Source organism: Actinia tenebrosa, unplaced genomic scaffold, assembly GCF_029948245.1.
Source record: "Actinia tenebrosa isolate PJP-AT-01 unplaced genomic scaffold, QUT_ActTen_1.0 PGA_scaffold8__29_contigs__length_14323225, whole genome shotgun sequence".
NCBI lineage: Eukaryota > Metazoa > Cnidaria > Anthozoa > Actiniaria > Actiniidae > Actinia > Actinia tenebrosa.
The window spans coordinates 13,683,363-13,705,172 of record NW_028292585.1 but is presented as its reverse complement, the minus strand read 5'-3'; the positions used below and the strand labels follow the sequence as shown (position 1 = coordinate 13,705,172).

Below are 21,810 nucleotides of genomic sequence, written 5' to 3'. Positions count from 1 at the left end.
CGATCAAAACCATCGGCTATAGTCCATGCCTTTTGCTCGAAAATGGTCAATAATGACCTCATTTCTCTTCCCTATAAATAATTCATATTTTTTGAAAAGGTGTGAAAATGGCCCAAAATCGATCAAAACCATCGGCTATAGTCGATGTTTTTTCCCCTAAAATACCCCAAAATGACGTATTTTTTCTTTCCTTTAAAAAATGATTATTTTTTAAAAAGGTGTGAAAATGGCCCAAAATCGATCAAAACCATGGGCTATAGTCCATGCTTTTTGCCCATAAATGGTCAAAAATGACCTCATTTCTCTTCCCTATTAATAATGCATATTTTTTGAAAAGATGTGAAAATGGCCCAAAATCGATCAAAACCATGGGCTATAGTCCATGCTTTTTGCCCGAAAATGGTCAAAAATGACCTCATTTCTCTTCCCTATGAATAATTCATATTTTTGGAAAAGGTGTGAAAATGGCCCAAAATCGATCAAAACCATCGGCTATAGTCCATGTTTTCTTCCCTAAAATACCAAAAATAACCTCATCTCTCTTCGCCATAAATAATGCATATTTTTTGAAAAGGTGTGAAAATGGCCCAAAATCGATCAAAACCATGGGAAGGAAGGAAGGAAGGAAGGAAGGAAGGAAGGAAGCTTCTTCATTTTGCCACGGTAAAAACATCAGTCGATTGCCTAAAAATATTTAAAAGTAAAGATTTACGATTAAAAAGCTAGTTACTGTTTTACATGTTTGCCGTGGAGCCCTTAGTTACAACTTTTCTTACTGTACAAACTATCAATTTCCGTTTTAAATTTTCGTACTGACTTGACCTCTTTTATATTTAACGGTAGGTCATTCCACAATTTTGCCCCACTATAGCTGAATGATCGTTTTAGATATTCAGTGTGTGGCTTAGGTATTGACAGTTTATGATCATGATTTCGAAGGTTGTATTTAGTATGGTAGTCGGAGAAAAGGTTTTGTAAGTAAACTGGTGTACGTCCCTGCATCGTCTTAAACATTAGTAGGGCTTTTTGTTTTTTACGACGAACTGCAAGTGTATCCCAGTTTAATTGGTCAAGGAGATGGCTAGATCTTATGTCATAGTTAGATCTTGTGATAACTCTAGCCGCTCGATTTTGACGCTTTTGTAGTTGAACACATAGTTTATCACTTAATCCATCCCAAACTGCACTACAATAGTCCAGTTTGGGTAGAATTAAGGCTTCGTAGATTTGGATGGCACTATCGGTCGAAATAAATGGGCGAACACGTTTTAGAGCCCCTATACTTGAAGAGATTTTCTTCGAAATGTTGTTAACATGTTCTGACCAATTAAGGTTTTTATCGATAGTGACACCCAAAGATTTGGTGTGATCAACTTGTTTAACGCTAGCTCCATTAATCGCAATATTAATAGTGGAATCGCATTGCGCTGTGAACTTTTGGCGGGACCCAATAATCATAAATTCCGTTTTCGCTACATTCAAGCTTAGCTTATTTGCTAACAACCACTGATGTATATTAGTGAGTTCAGTGTTGATGCTTGGTTCCAAGTCTCCTACATTTTTACCATGAACGCTGATGCTGGTATCATCAGCAAACATTCTTGTTATGGCTTGCGCCAAACAATTTGGTAAGTCATTAATATACAGGAGAAATAAAAGTGGGCCTAAATTACTGCCTTGTGGTACACCGCAGCTCACAGTACAAGGCTCAGACAGACTTCCGTTAACACTGCACAGCTGAGACCTCGTCAGTAAATAAGAACGGAACCACTTGAGTGAGCCTTCATCTACACCATAATTCGATAGTTTGGACAAAAGAATTTCATGATCTATGGTGTCGAAGGCTTTTTGGAGGTCTATGAAGATTACTCCGTTAAGTAGTCCCTTGTCTATATTAACTGACCATTCGTTCGTTGCTTCGAGCAACGCGGTGACAGTGCTGTGCAGGGAGCGAAAGCCTGACTGGCATTCCGTCAATAACTGGTTTTCATTCAAATAATCGTATAGTTGATCATAAACGATCTTCTCAAATATCTTTGAAGCAGTGGGAATGACCGAGATTGGGCGATAATTGTTTAGGTCAGTTTTCTCCCCTTTTTTAAATATAGGCGTTACTTTCGCTATTTTCCACTCCCTAGGAAAAATGCCCATTTTAATAGATTGTCGAAAAATCACAGTGAGAGATGGTCCCACTATAGAGGCGGACATTTTTAGCAATTTGTTTAGCAATAGCATGGGCTATAGTCCATGCTTTTCGCCCGAAAATGGTCAAAAATGACCTCGTTTCTCTTCCCTATAAATAATGCATATATTATGAATAGGTTTGAAAATGGCCTAAAATCGATCAAAACCATGGGCTATAGTCCATGCTTTTTGCTCGAAAATGGTCAAAAATGACCTTATTTCTCTTTGCTATAAATAATTCATATTTTTGGAAAAGGTGTGAAAATGGCCAAAAATCGATCAAAACGATGGGCTATAGTCCATGCTTTTCGCCCGAAAATGGTCAAAAATGACCTCATTTCTCTTCCCTATAAATAATTCATATTTTTTAAAAAGGTATGAAAATGGCCCAAAATCGATCAAAACCATGGGCTATAGTCCATGTTTTTCCCCCTAAAATACCCAAAAATGACCTCATTTCTCTTCCCTATAAATAATGCATATTTTTTGAAAAGGTGTGAAAATGGTCGAAAATCGATCAAAACCATGGGCTATAGTCCATGCTTTTCGCCCGAAAATGGTCAAAAATGACCTCATTTCTCTTCCCTATAAATAATGCATATTTTTTGAAAAGGTGTGAAAATGGCCCAAAATCGATCAAAACCATGGGCTATAGTCCATGCTTTTGCCCGAAAATGGCCAAAAACGACCTATTTTGCATTCTTGATAAATAATGCATATCTTTTGAAAAGGTGTGAAAATGACCCAAAATCGATCAAAACCATGGGCTATAGTCCATGCTTTTCGCCCGAAAATGGTCAAAAATGACCTCATTTCTCTTCCCTATAAATAATGCATATTTTTTAAAAAGGTGTGAAAATGGCCCAAAATCGATCAAAACCATGGACTATAGTTCATGCTTTTCGCCCGAAAATGGTCAAAAATGACCTCATTTCTCTTCCCTATAAATAATGCATATTTTTTGAAAAGATTTGAAAATGGCCGAAAATCGATCAAAACCATCGGCTATAGTCCATGCTTTTTTCCCGAAAATGGTCAAAAATGACCTCATTTCTCTTTGCTATAAATAATTCATATTTTTGGAAAAGGTGTGAAAAGGACCTAAAATCTATCAATACCATGGGCTGTAGTTCATGCTTTTTGCCCTAAAATACCTGAAAATGACCATATTTCTCTTCCCCATAAATGAACGCATATTTTTTTAAAAGGTGTGAAAGTGGCCCAAAATCGATTAAAACCGTGGGCTATAGTCCATGCGTTTGGTCCGAAAATATCACACACAATGACGAATAAATTGCATTTTATAATGGCCATTTTTATTACTTTACATTGTTAGCTCTTCATCCAAGAGCTTCTAAGGGATCTTGACAACTTTTCCAATTTATTTACAAAAACAAAAACCTTAGTCATACTGTCGTAGTTTTTCGTTCGTATATGAACTGTCAAAGTTTTTTGATATAGACCCAACAATTCCTATAGTTTTGAGTGACTTGACTGATGCTTCTCATCCCCAATACAAAGAAGTAACAAAAGACATGGCCGCCACTGGAAATGTAACAGCTGCCCCCAGGATTTCTCCAGTTTCGATTTCTCTGTTGCCTTGATTGATTTTGTGCGGAATATTCTTGTGTTCAACTCAAAGTTCGTAGAATTTCATAGTGGTTTGTATTGGCTGTCTTGAAACTTAACTCATTATTCCAAATACTGTATCAAAACTCCTAATTTGCATATCTGAATATTTTGGAGCATGGTTATAGTGTTACACGTTTTCAACCAAAACGATAGCAATTATTAATTAAAATAATAATAATAATAATAATAATAATAATAATAATGAATTGATGGTGGTTTTAAGTTTTTCATTGATTATTTTGAACTCAAGCTGGCTAACTAGGCGGCCTCGTATGTTTTCGTTTTCTTTTGGGGTTATTTGCAGAGAATCATGGGAAACATTTAAGTCTTGATAATAAGATTTGCCTGATCTAGATACCTTGAAACGTTGAAAAGGCAGAGGCAGAGCACTTGAGCTTGAGCTATTCTACTACATTGTTTACATGCGCGTAGGGTGACCCCGTTGACCATGTAGACCATAGTGACCCTGGTGACCCTGATGCCTCTAGTGAGTCTGGTGACCATGGTAATCCTCGTGAACGTGTAGACTAATGTGACCTTGGTGACTCTGGTGACCATGGTGACCATGTTGACCAATGTGACCCTGGTGACCATGTAGCCCATAGTGACCCTGATGACCCTAGTGAGTCTGGTGACCCTGGTAACCCTAGTGACCGTGTAGACCAATCTGACCCTGGTGACCATGGTGACCATGTAGACCATAGTGACCCTGGTGACCATGTAGACCATAGTGACCCTAGACTTAGAACAATAGTTAGCCCTAGTAGCAGGGTCACACTAATTTTATGTTAACGGCTGGCTCCGATTCCCACCATACAGTCGAAGTGCATGATATAACTTTTGATACTAGTGATGATTGATAAGAAACGATTTGCTTTTGATATTACTTATTATTATTTGATATTATATATATGGACTATCAATCACCATCGTATTGTCTGTGGGTTAATAATCGCGGCTTGATTGGGAGAAAGTAGCGTTGGATCAGGTACTTGATCAGCTTTAGCGCATATTTCGTTAATACTACTAAGACTAGCATGCATGCTAGACTTGGCATTGAAGGCGTTATAAATATCCCCTTCATCGTCGTCATTCTCGTCGCTTACTCCACCTTCCTCGCTGCTGTACACACTGTATAGCGAAATATCATCTTTTTCTACCTGATCTTGGATAGGTTTTTCATTTTCTAGTACAGACAAAGTAACAGAGAGAGTGCTTCCAATGTTGAAGCATTCTTGGCTCTTGGTGTCTTGTTCCACTTCGACAAATTCTTCATCGAATGAATACTCATCTACAGCGGTTGCACGCAAAAGGTCACGCTCAATCATTCTCAGTGACGTCTTGATGTCACCAAGGCAACAGAGCTCATCGAGGATGTCATCTTCTTCGTCAAACGTCGCAAGAGGCACAAGATACCTATAAAAATCTTGGTTACTTTGGGCAAATTCAAATAAAGGCGCCTCCTCGAACACATCTTCGGTAACTGAAAATGGCTCCACCTCATAAGGAATATTTCGGATTTCGTTGCCAACATCTTCTCTGGAAATGCAGCTCACGTTACCATTTGGCATCATGGCAGCATCTTTTGTCGTGTCACTGCAAAGGTCCCAGAGCTCAGCTTGGCTGTCATTGGAGAGCATATCCATTCCCTTCCACCTTCTAAATTTCTTTCCAAATAACTTAAATTCCATCATGAGCTCCCGATAACAACTTCTGAAGTAATTCTCAATATATTTTCGTAACGCGATCGGAATTCTTCTCTTTCGTCCTGATTCTCTGATTTCTTTATAGGAAGTGTTCAAGATACTCAGAAACACGTTAAGTAACAACAGCGCCACAGTCATGGAATAGGCAAAAACAAAAATGGACCCAAGCACTTTGTTAACCGTTTGGATCTTCCTCAACTGCATGGATGTACCCAATAGCTTCTGTAACACGATACTGAGCGACCCAATAAACGTAGAGTAAGACTCCATATTCCTGCCAAAAATCAGCATCCCCATCTGAGTGAAGGCCATGAGAGTGATAAATAGCACAACATAGAACGACTGGAGATTAGCAGTCGAGTGTTTCAACGTCTGCATTAATTGTCCAATATGGCTGTTAAACCTAATGAGTCTTAGGAACTTTATGGTCATGATGAATATAACGAATGACAGAAGGTAGATTTCAAGCAGAGACCACAGGACTATTAAGTCGGTGGTTGTAGTTTTGAATGGATTTTCATGGACCCCTCGTATAAAGTCGCTGACGTATTTCTCCTTAAAAAACAGTGTTCCCATTGCTAAGAGAGCACTTGTTATCAAAATCAGATCCATCCAGCTCCAAAACCTGAAGAAGTAGCGACATCCCATCTTATAAATTTTAAAGCACTCGCAAAAGAACAAAAACAAGACGACCCCAATGAAAATGAGTTGACAACTTTGGTAAAGTGTGCGTAATTTAGGATCTGTCACACCGTACACAGTCAGGGGTTCCAGTCGTATTTCAGGCAGAAAGCCACCAGTAGGAATCCGTTCGTACAATATCTTAACAGCACTTATAAGCAAACTTGCTGGTTCGAATACTGTGAATTCGATGAATATAGCCGCGGTGTGGTTATCAATCCATTTCTTTTTTATCAAATTGCTGACAACTTTCCGAGCACTTTTGTTGTTGTACCCCAAGTCAGCGACAAAGCCCCCACCACTGTAACTGGAGTACGTGCCCCGATACGCGAGGGTGTTGAGCGCTTTAGGGTCTTGGTACCGCCATGGTCGGGGACATTCTTCAATAAGGTCAAACGATGACTCGAACATGGATAGATTGGATACAGGTGACCAGTCGGATCGATGGTATCGAGTAGTGTCTTCATTTTTAGGATGGTACTTTGGTATGCATCTTGATATATAGTGCATAAATATTGGGTGACTGGGATCAGCTGGGCATTTCTCGACTACAGGAAATAAAAATAGGAATAAGAACAAGATCAATGTGAGAATTTTAAGATTTTATCTTCATTACTGCTTTTTACTATGAAAAGCTAATACCAGGAGGGAGGGGGCGTCTCAAATGACTGGAACGTCCGACTCGCGACAAAAATGAAGGAACGTCGAACCGTCACGCGATAAATAAAGTATAAAGTAAAATATCAACAAATGGATAGATGAAAATACAAAGCAGCCTGCATAAGACTATAAAACTACTACACAGTAGTCGGATTTATGTTCTTTAAAAGCTTTCAATCTGTAACTTAGCCTTTCTTTTAGTCCATTTTCCATCCAACTGCTTTGGGGCTTTACTTATACTGGCAACCGTAACTAAAATACAGAAGCAATTCATCGGTTGCAATGTAAAGTCACGAATGCAAACAACACTGTCCTGAAATGCGAGGCTGGAAACAATAGAGACGCCATTCAGTATTCTATGCACTCTCAATTCACACCCTCTGCATTGTATCCAATATGGACCAATTGCGCATTTGCGCTAACAAAAAAGAGGTAGAGGTAGAGGTAGTGGAAGTGGAAGTGGAAGTGGTATCGAAAAATAATATTTCAAAATATATCCATTATTACCAATATTTTGAAAATTCTTTTTCTTTTTAATGAAGATTATGGATTTAAGCTTATAATGAACAAGATAACGTGTATTCAAGAATTTCAGGATTTGAAAGCAAAATTGTATTAACTGTCGCCTGTAATGAATGATCTCATCCTTTCTCATTCAGCCATCTATTTATTCAACCAACTTCCATATAATTTCAATTATCTAGCCAGTTGAGTAAGGAGATTTAAGATCACATGACAGCAGCCCAGTTTAAAAAAAAGCAGGATCAATATATTTTTTTAGATTTGAAAAAAATCAATCCCCCAGAGTAAAGCGATTCTATTGCTCTGCAACCTAGCATCGCCGCCGAAATACAATTAGTAAATCCTCTCTTCGCTATTTCTTTCTGTACCTTTCTTGATTCTTAGCTGCCTCAACCTTGGCATCCCAACAAGATAAGCTTCTCGGCTGCTAATGAACCCTTCTTCATACTCAAAGAGCCTTCCATTGTACCAGGTAGCATTGTATAGTCCAGGAATAAGTCTGTGTTCTGTCCAGTTCCAAAATGACGAAACATTTTTGACCTGAAAATTGAATTAAAAACCCATATTAGGCATGACTAATTCAGTGGATTTCTAACCAAGTCGGGTAAACTCAATCGTATATGAATATGACCTCATGTTGCTTCAGCATTGCAAAAATTAAGTTTGGGACAACATCTAAATGTTTTCTGATATTGTTCCCAAAATTTTAAAATCGATTATAAATGTTTTAAAAGTATCATCTTTGAGGTGGCAAGCAAAAACCGCAGTGTATGGTCAAAGACAGGGCGTGTTGTTAGTATTGCGCATGCAAAATCGGCTTGCTCGGACAAAGAACGGCATGATATGTCACATCCGTAACGTAAGCTGTTTTAGGACGATCATACGAATTTTGCTTTAGTGTAACGTCCGTGAGTAAATATGGATAGCATGTATCACCTCTAACGGTAGTTGTCGCCGTGGACTTAATACTTTTACTTTTCATTTCCTTTGAAGGACGGTTTTCTCTCCGCGCCGGTTGCATTACTTTAGCCTCCCTCTGCAAAGCTGAATACCTTCATAGGAAAAAAGCCTCTTTGACCCTTCCTTCTGAGGTATTAACATCTTTTCTAATTAGGTCTTGAAAAAAAAAAAAAGATTTACATGCACATTTTTGCATGCACATACGACATACCTTATCGTAACCTTTCATTCTGCTCGCCAATTCATCCTTCATTTGAAATCTCGAGGACTTTCGGTTCCCATAGCAGATAATAAACAACAATATAGCAAAGAAAACGTAGGTAGAAATTTCCATGAACACTCGGGCAGTTTTAAGGAGCTTTTTGCGGGCCATTCGAGCCTCCTCCAGCGCCTCGCCCTTCGGAGGAAGAAATTTCTTGTACTTGACTTTATTTTTCCAGTGAGGAGAACCGCGTGGCTTTTCGGGATTCGGTGGTTTCTTTAACAGCAACGCAAGTAATGATGCCAAAATAATGACTTTGATTGGCTGTGTAAGAAAAATATCCTGGACAAAAGACACGAGAATCGAAGTGAGCCACTCATTGGCCGTCTCTCCACCCCAGGATAGACTGTACAAAATGATAACGACTGCAGATGCAATGGAAGTTCCTATGCACAAAAACCAGCCGATGTAAATAAAGAAGTGCGGTATTCCTTTGTTTTTGGTTTGACGTCGTAGGTTCTCATCCGACACCCGCATGTACTCATCTTGTGAATCTTCTTTAGTTCGTGCGTTTCTGAATATCGTGACAATGATAGCGTTGACGGGAATGGCAACCAGAGCGCTCTGTATTCCAATTTTCACTTGGGCCCAGCTCACCTTTAACGGTCCAATCTGAAACGTATCATACACGGAGCCGCCAAACTGATAAAACATGGCATTGGTTACCATGGTAGCAAAAATGATTGACAGGCAACAGGAGAGTCGTTGGACTCGAGTGAAGGAGGTCTGGGGAGGTCGCATGAAGACGGATGCCCACAGGTGGCCGTCTGCCAAACTTTGCGATGCCCTCGAATGGAACACATTCCGAAATTTCTCAATTTCTTTCGGTTCCGCGACGCGTATTTCTGTCTCGATTTCTCCGTCGCCTTTTTCAAGAGCAATCCACTTGTTGGCTAGGAAATGCCATTCTATATCCTCTTTCCTATCTGCTATCACCACCTCTCTCAGGAACCAGGCTGGACTTTCCCCGCTATTGTCATGCCAAATCTTTATCTTATAGAGCGGTCCAAGGGACTTTGGTAGATAGAGCATAAATGTATTGATACTTCCTCGAGCAAAGAACTGCTTGTTGATGGTAGAGTCGTTGAGGTTGATGGCATCCGTGTAGCCGTTCTCGCCGTATAGGATGACCCCTACGTTGGCTGTTGTTCCTTGACCATTCCAGAGACCAGTAAAGACCGAAATCTCGTACAAGGTATCTCCATGGTCGGTAAGGTATACATTTGGGATGGTCTGCAAAAAAATAACAATGAATAGACTTGTTTGTACTTAATTGAAATAACAATGGTACTGACTTACTTTTTTTTATAAGCCAACCACGCCCTATTTCTTTCCTATTTTTGATGTCGGGTTTGAATTTCTGAATTTTGATGGAAAACTTGTCCCGGGTTTTAAATTCAGCATACTAACAGGGGAGAGCGGGGATAAATTAATGCCACGAGAGAGGTTTTACATCGAAATTCAAACCCTACATCAAAATTAGAAATAGGGCTTGGTTGTTTTTCAAACCAGTTAAAACACACTTACTCGGGTTTACATTGATACTCAATGGAAACCCCCGCCCCAGCGTTTTAAGAGGGCATGTCAGCAAAAATCAAACATCGGGTGGCAAGGGTCGAAAATTTGATTTTGCTAATATTTTAAACTTAGGTAGGCCTTAGTGTAAGTAAAACCACTGTGTAGTTTGTTTGGTAAAATATGGCTTAGTTTTCGAGAAAATCGAAGAAAAGAGTTTTGAACTAAATTCGCTAATTTTCGGCCGATAATTTACATCAACTTTAACAGCTTATCGCGACCAAACAAAGCAACCTAGCACTGTAATAAGACTAAATAGTAGTTAATTGGTATCTTAAGAAACAATTTGTAGAGTTTTAGTAATTTTGGTGAAATTTTTCGATTTTTACTTAATTTATTTTTGGAGCACATATAAAACTCCTCTTAAAGTGGGGTAAAAATAATCAGATATTTTTTCATGTGCGACGAAAAATTTTTACCAAAAAGACAACCTGAATTAAAGTTGAAATAATGATTTCCACGAATCATGCAAAATTTTCTTGGGGAAATTATTTTGCGCGTTGCACCACAGCCTGTAAGTTGTAAGAAACTCACGGATTTTATCTGTCGGCGAGTTCAATCAATTTACATATTGTTTACTAATGTAAACGAATTCATGTTGACTTTCTAAGAAATAAAATAAAAAAAACGATTTTAAAGAAAAAATAAAAGTTCCTGGACTTATTCTGAAAGAAGTTAAACAGTAAACTCAAACTATAAATTAAATTTGCTCAAAATTCACTCGACTAACCCAAAATATATACGATTAATTCGATGTGGTTAGAGTGGTATTGAGCTGCACAATTAAATTTAGTTTTTCGCTGCCATCAATCAGAAATAATAAGTCCGTACCTTGTATGTTCTTGAGTGGCGGCAGTGAAAAACCAATTTCACAACAAGCCAATGAAATGTCTGAGTTCACAGAATATGGAAAACCTCTGTAGTGAACTACTAGTTCTAACTTACAAGTGTTAATGCACTCATCTAATCGATACCCCTATCGCACTTTGGCCACTTTCCCTTGATTTTACTGTGATTAGAGAGTGCAGGGGGTACTCTACACCTGGCGTTATTACCTCTAGCCCATCCTAGCCCAAGTTTGGATCGATGCAGGGGACAAACAGTCCAACTACGGATATCTTCTGGCGAAGTAAATATGGCGGCTGCTCGGCTAAGAATCAGATCTATCTCATTCTCGATGCCCGTAAACTGAAATGCGGATCTATATGGGCATTGATTTCTTTTTTACATACTTGTAAAGGTATAACTGTGGTGTCTTGCTTTCGATCTTTTCTGTCGAATCCACAGGTTCCTCCAACAATCGTTTTAAATGAACGGCAAATCTCCATTCTATTTAGTGTACTTACAAGCAACGCAATAACCAACTAAAGGAATTATGTTGCAAAACATAAACATGATTGGACAACAATTACTTGTCAATTTCATGCGTGCAACGTTAATTGGTACCGACCGGAACCATGACATTTTAAAAACTTTCTTTTGTTGTTATTTTGGAGGGTGTCTTGTTATGTAAACCCAAAATCATAGTAAAAAATATATCATTGCAAGAATTCTTAAAATCCAAACATGAATCAACTATGGAATATTTGTATATTTTGATGAAAATAATCATGCTATTATTTTCAGACCATAGACGCGCTATACTATTTTGGTGAGAGTATATATTTTGGGTTAGTCGAGTGAATTTTGAGCAAATTTAATTTATAGTTTGAGTTTACTGTTTCAACTTCTTTCAGAATAAGTCCAGGAACTTTTATTTTTTCTTTAAAATCGTTTTTATTTATTTTATTTCTTAGAAAGTCAACATGAATTCGTTTATATTAGTAAACAATATGTAAATTGATTGAACTCGCCGACAGATAAAATCCGTGAGTTTCTTACAACTTACAGGCTGTGGTGCAACGCGCAAAATAATTTCCCCAAGAAAATTTTGCATGATTCGTGGAAATCATTATTTCAACTTTAATTCAGGTTGTCTTTTTGGTAAAAATTTTTCGTCGCACATGAAAAAATATCTGATTATTTTTACCCCACTTTAAGAGGAGTTTTATATGTGCTCCAAAAATAAATTAAGTAAAAATCGAAAAATTTCACCAAAATTACTAAAACTCTACAAATTGTTTCTTAAGATGCCAATTAACTACTATTTAGTCTTATTACAGTGCTAGGTTGCTTTGTTTGGTCGCGATAAGCTGTTAAAGTTGATGTAAATTATCGGCCGAAAATTAGCGAATTTAGTTCAAAACTCTTTTCTTCGATTTTCTCGAAAACTAAGCCATATTTTACCAAACAAACTACACAGTGGTTTTACTTACACTAAGGCCTACCTAAGTTTAAAATATTAGCAAAATCAAATTTTCGACCCTTGCCGCGGATTTGCAAAAATGTCTGATTTTTGCTGACAACCCCTCTTAACTTTTATGAAAACATTGAAATGTCTATCCAGGGTTTTCATACAGTTCATCCAATCACAAGGCTCAGAAATATTAATAGGCAGGACGTTATTACGTCAGATCCTAACAAAGGGAGCCCAAACTCAGCTCAAGCCGATTTTTTTCGGGGACGGTCAAATCTGCAAATGCCATGCATACCTTTAGTTCATCTTTCTTGTCGGCTCTTCGTGCAAACAGAAGTCCAATGAAGTACAAGATGAAAATTGTCATCACGGTTGTCATAACGACGAAATCTTCGATTTTAGGGTTCTTTAGCGTTAGCAGAACTCTGTCAAAGTCGATTGGGTTTGGTTCGATGAAGAAGTCTCCACCAAAAGCTGAGAGATGGTTACATAGACATTGAATTGTGCCCTTGTTTGTGGATGGACCCGGCTGTGTAGTAATAAATATATAATAGATTAATGAGATCAATTTAGTTTAACTAAAGTGAATGAGATTAATAGCTTATTTGTTTCAAAGACTTCATATAATTCTATTGAACCCTGAAACAACTTTTGGCCTTGTCAAAGTCAGAGCACAACTAACTCACAGATTGAACTCTGAAACAACCTCTGCAATGATCAGAGTCAGGGCACGGCTAACTCACAGATTGATCTCTGAAACACCTTCTGCAATGATCAAAGTGACTGTTCGAACTGGAATTCTGCGAGATATTTCTGAAGACAGAGGTAAACCAGCAGATAACCCAGAGAATATATATATATATATACACAGCCATTTGCAAAAATTATGGCCGTTTCAAATATAAATACAAGCATATCGAAAGTATATCAAACAGGGCGGGGTGTCTTTCTTGATATTTGTTTCAGAAAGCCCTAGTGATAGACAACTCGAAAAAAATATAAGGGAGGCTATCCCATAGTTTTTGATATATTTTTGATATACTTGTATATATATTGGAAGCGGCCATAATTTTTGCAAATGGCTGTGTATGTATATATATATATATACACCACTTGCAATATTCACCCCTTGCAATACAGACCACTTGAAATATAGATCCATTGCAATGTGCGCCCCTTGCATATAGACCCCTTGCAATATACACCACTTGCAATATACACCCCTTGCACTAATTCCCAATCTGAAGAATGTGTTTTTACCTTGCATCCATAGTCACTCCATTTCTGCTCCTTCTCAGACCAGTACATACAAGATGCCAGTGAAATGGACATAGTATAGTTAGCATCAGTAGTTGCGTTATAATCAGGAATAACCACCATGGTCGGGATAGGTACAGTAGGAGGATCCTTCACGCCAACACAGGATCTTTTCTTTCTCCTTCCTGGTCCACAATCTCTTCTATTCCTATGATGAATCTCTTCTTCCTCCTGCTTTGGCGTTTCGGAGTCCAGATACCTGATTCCAACAAAATGGTTACCAGTTTTTCCAGTTATTGTACTGGAAACATTGAACATATAGGGATCCATTGTGCAATTGACGTAACTCGTACTTTCATTTTTGTATGTCTTTTGGCAGGCCGAAAAGTCCGGGATGATCGTCGTAAAGTTGTAATCCCATGGCGTTGGTCGTACTCCCGCGCTTACATACACCTGAAAGTGTCTGTCATTTTCTGGTTTGATCTTTATCATCGCAGTAGAATGGCTGTAGAGGATGTTAAAGCTATGGTAGCGCATTCTAGATGCATCTGATGAGTTTTCTGTTGGCTTGACGAAGTTTGGTTGATCTTTGGGTAGCGTCTCTGGCGAGTCTTCTGGTAAATATATACCCACTGGGTTCTTGAGGTTAGAGATCTCAAGGTGATTACCCGTGTCATTGTAGAGATTAATATCGACGGCCCACGAGTTGATGTATGTGGTAGATTTGTCCCAGAGAAAGGGGTTATTAGAGAACATGATGATCTGAGGATGAAAATCAGAATAATTGCTCGCGTGTGTTTCTGTCCATCTGTCTGTCTGTCTGTCTGTGTTTCTGTCTGACTACTTTTTAACTTGCTCGTTCCTTTGTTTCTTTTCCGGTTAAACTGACCGTAAGGCTAAGAAATTGGCATCAATAGTCACCAACATCTGGCAGTCTTCACACTGCATTTTTCCACCAGCTGCTCCCTGACATAATCCCTTTTAGTAAGCCCCACCTACCTTTGACTTTACAGAAGACAGCTGGCTCCCATTTTTCCCATCAAATATGCCCCCGAACGAAGGAAAGGTCACCTTCCTACTCCCCGACTGAATGAGAGAACCAGACATCTCTCTCAGCATGGAGGGAGAATTGTTAGAAATGATTAGAGATATAGACTTCGTGCTAAAGACACTCAGGTTTTCATCCACTGTTTTTGTAGCCAGTAGCATGGTTCCGAGACTTCGTAACTGCTTCAAAGCCTCCTCAGTGTATTGCTTGCTCTAAACACAACAAAATCGTGTCATGCAAAATGCGAGGCTAACGGGAAATAAATAAAATAAAAAACACCTTTTTTGATGAATTTGTGGTGTTTCTTTTGTATGTAACGTTTAGCCTCGCGCTCAAACAATATTAGGGGATATATTTAATACAATATATCTTCCGTTGAGCATCTTTGCATTATATATAATTTAAATTATACTTAATTATAGAAGCAATAGGTTGAAACGTATAGGTCTAGTACTGTTTTTCCATTTCAGGCCAGTTCGTTACCTTTATTGCCCTTGGAAGAAACAAATGGAAGACTGGGTTCTAATCTGCCCGAGGGAGACTGGGTAGAGCATTTTGGTAGACAAGAATCGAATACAATAGAACTTTTTCATCTTTTTAAAATACCGCGGTTTTCATTTACTAGGCGTTTTCACGAGTTGCAGTCTTTTGCTTTACTGTGTTATATTTATTTACCCAAACTAAGTCAGAATGAACTTTGTTATACATGTGATAGTGATTATTTATATCACCATTAATACCTTTCTCATCTGTTCCTGCGCTAACATTGACATATCAGGATAGAAGCGCATTGAAGCTGCAAAGGTCCGCAGGAGATTCCCGATGCCGGCAAAGTAGTTAGTCGTGATGCTCTGTTTGAGTTCCGTCATAGTACTGTCGCTACGGATCTTTGAGGCAATGAAGTCTTTGACCTTATCCAGCATTTTGAGCGCCTTACTCTGGAATACAAAACAAGAAATTTTGAACGAAAATCTCCGTAATTCAATCCTTTTCGGTCGATTTATGCGTAGGTCCGTCCATCCGTCCGTGTACTAGAACTGCGCGCGCAAGCAAATTGTGGGGTTAGATTTCTAGTGTCAGCAAGGTCTCTGCCTTGATGACACTAGAGAAAAACGTTTGCGCATGTGTGCATTTAAGGACGTTCTCTCAGAATTTTGAAGAGTTTGAGTTAGAAAATAAAATGTTTGTTTTCTCAAAGTCTACAAAAAAGTTCGAGAGTATACTTTTGTCAGATCAAGATAATGTCTTAACAAACACAATATGAAAGAATTAGCCTTAAGTTTCTAGCATGGACACTAAGTTTTGGCATTTTGTGAAGTGCAATTTATTAGGCATGTTTGAAAGTCAAATTTACTTATGTTTTGACTAATTTGCATACGGATTCAGAGCATGCGCAGACGTTTTTCACTCGTGTCTGCCTTGATAATAATTTTTTTCTCTGAAGATGGATTCTCCGGTTTTCCTTTTGTAAAATCTAAAAAGCTAAATTTCAATTCGATCTGTGAGTTAGCCGAGCCCTGACTTTGTCAGCCTAGAGGTTGTTCGGGGTATTAGGTATTATATTTGAATGTTTTGTTACCTTGACGTCGTCAGATGTTTCATCTTTTTCCCCAGTTGCCAAATTAACCACAGTCAGGACTTGGGTCGCTCCTTGCCAGTCTAACACCGGGTGTCCTTCGATCTGCTTGATGATTTCGTCCTTCAACTTTGAACCAAACATAAGAAGAAATAATCAATCATAAAATTACAGAATTACACTTTTTAAAACGTCATGGAAATTCAATTTGCTTCTCAGTCCTCAGTCCTTTGACGCTAACTAACTGCTCCTAAATGTATTGATAAGACCCTGACTTTATTCATTTAAGGGTACGTAGTAATTGGCCTTACCTGTTGCGGTTTTCCTGCCTTAAAACATGTATTTATACTTGTATATTTTTTTTAATCGTATTTTGAACTCGTGGCAAAGTTAGATTTAAAAAAATAAAAAATAATACACAGGGTACACCTACACAATACCCCTCCCTCTCGTTCATCTTAAAAATGCAGTTAATGATATTGCATCTTCTTAAAAGCAAAATAATTTAATATTTTTTTTCAGGCGAGGACGTAGACCCTGCAAAAAACAGGCACCGTACAACAATGCTGTGCAAGCACTGATTTTTTTTTGTTTTCGACTTTTTCTTGCGACTTTATTTGGTGATGGTGGTGGGGAATGGGAGTTCTTCCGATGACTGTTACCTTTCTTGCTGTTTCTTTGTTCACTCCAAGCTTTTTCCGAAGATCATTTTCCTTATCGCCATCGTGTGTTTTGTCCACTAGTGACAGCACGGCGATCGATAGTATTCGTTTCTGTTCCATGTTGTCTTGCTTGGTCAACTCATTGTCTTTTTCGTCCACTATGCCATGTAAAATTATAGCGAAATCATTGAGGTCCACTTCATTCACCTGTGGATAGTAGTGCAAACGTCTTGCATTACTGAAGAAATATAAAACGCGCGCTCGTGCTGTGTGTAGACATAAAGCACGGGGGTTGGCAGAACACAAGAGAAGTGTTAGGAGAAGTACGAGGCGTAGCTGATGCCAATGAGCAGATCTGTTTCTTACATTTATATTCAATTTTCGAATCCTCTGTTGCTCAGGGCTAGCCATATTCATGTGTCCAAATAGAGATACGCGGAATTTCAATTTTTATTTTTAAAGCTGTGTATTCTTCACTTTACCGTTGGTATTTTTGAATATTCAGACACTAAAATTAGGCTAATCCTGAGTAAATGTGTCTTGATCGAAGACCACAGCGGAATTCAAAGACGTTCTAATATGATCTGTACCTTTGCTCGGAGAGTAACCTTGGTAAAATCTCCAGAAAGGTCATGAACTCTCACTTCGATGGGAATAGAGAAGTTATCACTCCCCACGCCTATCGGGAGCCTTGCCGTGACGTTGGACGAAGAGCCGCTACTTATAATAACGATATTATTGGACCGCTTGTACCGATACTCGAAGGATAGTTTATCATCCTCGTCATGCCATTTGCCACAATTGATATTGAACGCTGTGGACTTCGCCTTTCCTATTTCTGGTAAGATACGGCATTTTGGGTTTGAGAGCGAAAATGGAGGTGCGTTTAGCTTCAAAACCATTTCGTCCTCTTCTTCTATTTTGTAATTGTTTACGGTCAGCTTGATCACAGACCTGATTTTAATTCGAAAATCTCTTTCATTAGCACCAAGTTTCTGGAGATCCGTCATTATCAAGCTACTCACGTCGGTAAACCCTTCAGTGTAAGGAACTACACTCTTTGTCTTGTGCCACATCGACCCGTTGAGGAAGCTCCGGGTCTCTTTGAACAGAATCCAATTGTAGCTTGAAATTGTAAGGCATTCTTTAGCGATGCATGTGGTCGATAAGAAAACTTTCTTTGACCGGCTGATTTTGCCACCGCGCACGCAGTTTTTTGAGCACCTGATATAAAAGAGAGAAATAAAGGTTTCATCGCTGCTTTGTTATTTAAATCAGGCTAGATTAGTACCGTAGTTAAGGAAGGAGAGGGAGGGAAGGGAGGGGAGAGACGGGCGAGGGAGCGATCCTCCATACTCCTAAAATTGCGGTTTCTGTGCAAGATTCAAAGTAAAATGGAAATCAAACTTCCAATAATAAAATGAATCTTTGGATATTGATAGCAACGCACGAGCTGGTTTGACTAAAGTTAATATACCTTTTACTGATACGGCGTCCATCTTGATTTATGGGATGCCGAGGAAGCAAACGTTGTAAAGTTGTTAGACATAGAGTGGCGGGGTTACGTTTTCAAAGTAATTGTTCCAACTCCTTCAGTATACCAGCAAATTCAATTGCTTGTTAGATGTGCTTCTCATTGAAAAGCGTTAAATTCTATGAAAAGACACCCTGACAGGTGTACAGTCTTTGAATTCTCTATAGTTATCCCCTCAGCATCCCATAATGTCTAATTTATTTATTTATCTATTCTTTTAACAGCTTTATTGGGAAACTAATATTACAATATTGTGTTGAATAGAAAAAATAATAATAGTTACCCATAAAGGAAAGTCACGAACGGGACACGAGACCCATGCGAGGTGACCACCTCATGAAATGTTCAAATAATTAGACGTAAAAATATATGCAAAGAATATAACATTCCGCGTAAAAATAAAAAACAAGAAAGGAAAAATAAGTTCATTAAGATAAAACTAGTGTACTTTATGAGGTTAACCTTTATGACAGGGACATTCTCGAAAAGCAGACCAGGTACAAGACCTTTCAATATCAAAAACAGAATCAAGTAAAGAAAAGTAATGTACTGAAATGTGGTTTTAGCTATACTAGAAAAACATGTAGAAGGAGAAGATTTACAAATGGAATTCCAAAGTTTAACGATGCGATTAAAATATGAGGCCTGAAAAGTATTAGAGTTACAGAAAGGAACATTGAGCATCAATCTAGGATTAAGACAGTTACGTATATTACTATGCTTACTAAAGACGACAAAGTCACTAATGTTAAATTCAATATGTCCATAAAGAGCTTTATAGAAGAATATTTAAGTCTTTGAATTCGCTGTCGTATTAAAGGAGTAAAATTTCAAGATGGCTGCCGTATCGATAAAAAGGTATATCACAATTCATCTTACCTTATCCTGAAGAAGACAGAAGGTTCAAGCTTTAGTGTATGGTACACCGTGGATCGTCTTCTTCCTTTCGTCACAGTTAGAGTAAAAATATACTTGTGTCTTGATTTCATCCGATTAACGTTGACTTTAAGTTTAGGTTCTTTTGTTGACAATCGACCAGGACCAAAACCAAAGCATCCATCATCACTATATGGCCTTCCGAATGGTACATCAGCTGGCATTGACCTCATGAATTTTGTCTTATAGCGATATTGATTAAGGTATTGAGCTCTACGTCGTGCGGAGTACTGCGCATGCGTGAAATCGTCATCTCTCTTACAAAACCACGTGAAGGTCATTGTTTCATTTTTGGAACTTTCTGTAATGTCTGGATCATAGGAATTAGAGCCGTCTAAAATAATAACTCCTTCGCCCTTTTTTACTTTGGTAGGCCCGGTCAGGTTTACCTGCAGGGGTGGAAGGTCTATCTGTACTATTCCATAATCATACGAGGATACTTCAATCTTCTCGGTGTTCGCAACAAACCGAACAAACATCAGCGTTGGAGGAAACTGATTTGGCTTTAGTGTGATACTATCGCCATCACCCAGCTGATGGTCCAAACGGGTGAACTTGTTGCCCTCTTTGTAGAGAGCAGATAGTTCCCATTTCATTTTGGTTTTTCTGTAGACTTTGCAGCCTAATTTTGTGACGTCTCCTTTCACTGTGAGGTTGTCTACTGTAGTGATTCGCTTGACTTGACTGAGGTTTTTGTTCAGGTTGATTTGGACATTTGGTGATGAGCATTTGTCATTCTTGTCAACTGTAAAGAAATGAAGAACTTCCGTTGAATTTCATTCAAAGCAAATGAACTCTACTTTCATTTACTCTTGTGAAAGTTCGAAATAACGGACGAACGAGCAAACTGATGGTTAAACGAACGGTTAAACGAACAACTAATTAACTAACTAACTAACTAACTAACAAATAAAGAAATTTTTGAAGGAAAGAAAGGAAACGAAAAAAGCTGATGAATGATGAGTTTGATCACAAACAAACAATCATTAGTGCGATCTCTATATATATTTTTCGACTGCTTGCTTCTGATTGCATAAAAAATTTCTTTATAAGTGCAATACATACGAGGATGATGGAATAGAAGATGGCTTGGGTTGAGAAACACTTTATGTTCCTGAATTCTGAACTGCAACATTTGTTCAAGGTATTTGGTGGTGTTTTCAATGCACTGGATTTCAACTTCTGCTTCAGTCTGATGAAATGGGTCCTTTTCCAAATCCCATGTGGGGCTAGAAATATAATTTTGCATTGTTATAACATGAGCAGGGGAATAAAGTCAGGTAAGTGTTTTATCACAGCTCGATTTGTCATCTTTCCGTAATAACTTCAATTTGAATGAGTGGAAACTTATTATTAATTATATCATAAATATTATCAATTATTCACTTAAGAGGCAAAACCCTCGAAAAAAGTTAAGGTTTAAAGGTTTTTATAGTTACTTGTAAACCGCAGGAAGTGTTTGCTAAATTCTCCAGAGCCAGCGGCTCCTGTGTTAAGCTTTCGAAAGTGCGTCCTTTGCCCCCTCAAACTATCAGTGCTCTCCCTGGCCTCACGGGTATTTACAGGTAAAGCTACACTTCAACAGATACAGTAAAACCCCGCGTGTAAGAACCTAGATTTTTCCAAGTCAGCCTGAACGGGTTCTTATATAAATGGTGCTTAACTTGAAATCAGGCTATCTAGGTTCTTAAATGGGTTTTTATTTTTGGTAAGAAAAAGAGTACTTGTATTGGTGAGCGTGGTATTTTATACATTAAGTAAATCATTAAATAAAATACTGTACTAAATAAAAACTGTTAGGTAGTAACTATTTAGATCTTATTTCATGGACACTGTGTAAGCACTCTAACATACAGAGTGCTGTATTTTATTATTTGCAAGAAAATAAATAGAGGATATTACATAGGCGCGCGGAGATACGAAATTTATCTTCGAGCGTTGAAAAGATCTCTCACAAGTGAGCGCAGCGAACGAGTGAGAGATTTTCAACACGAGAAGATAAATTTCGTATCTCCAAGCGCTCATGTAATATTCTGTTTATTATATAATTATCAATGAAGTATGTTTTGGCTTTTTCAGGCAATTCTTACCGTGTATTTTTGAATAGCCATCGCAATGGTGTTATCTTCACACGTGAAAATAACATGTTATTTTCACGTGTGAAGATATCAATTTTTCGAAATAGAGAAAAATAGATATTTCATTGGTAATTATATAATAAAATAGATTAACTTTATATTTGGAAATTAAGAACTTACTTTGAAATTGCAGTCTGAAATGGTTCTTATGTGAAGGATGCTTAAAATAAAAATTTCTTAA

The 21,810-nt window shown here is 38.1% G+C and overlaps 1 protein-coding gene across 4 annotated transcripts in view; it reads right to left on the bottom strand.

Moving 5' to 3' along the window:
• Positions 1 to 3,478: 3,478 nt before the first annotated feature.
• The window catches only part of LOC116292375 (uncharacterized), a 64,988-nt gene continuing 46,656 nt past the window's right edge, over positions 3,479 to 21,810 (bottom strand). For all 4 annotated transcript variants that reach the window (XM_031699684.2, XM_031699681.2, XM_089040812.1 and 1 more), the window contains 12 exons: positions 20,557 to 20,720; positions 19,435 to 20,236; positions 17,612 to 18,245; positions 17,022 to 17,228; positions 16,363 to 16,488; positions 15,524 to 15,721; positions 14,735 to 14,995; positions 13,739 to 14,497; positions 12,774 to 13,007; positions 8,557 to 9,840; positions 7,754 to 7,925; positions 3,479 to 6,751 (listed from right to left, as the gene is read on the bottom strand). In XM_031699684.2, the coding sequence (XP_031555544.2) occupies positions 4,740 to 6,751; positions 7,754 to 7,925; positions 8,557 to 9,840; positions 12,774 to 13,007; positions 13,739 to 14,497; positions 14,735 to 14,995; positions 15,524 to 15,721; positions 16,363 to 16,488; positions 17,022 to 17,228; positions 17,612 to 18,245; positions 19,435 to 20,236; positions 20,557 to 20,720 (6,853 nt within the window). In that variant the 3' untranslated portion in view covers positions 3,479 to 4,739. The remainder of the gene's footprint in view (positions 6,752 to 7,753; positions 7,926 to 8,556; positions 9,841 to 12,773; positions 13,008 to 13,738; positions 14,498 to 14,734; positions 14,996 to 15,523; positions 15,722 to 16,362; positions 16,489 to 17,021; positions 17,229 to 17,611; positions 18,246 to 19,434; positions 20,237 to 20,556; positions 20,721 to 21,810) is intronic.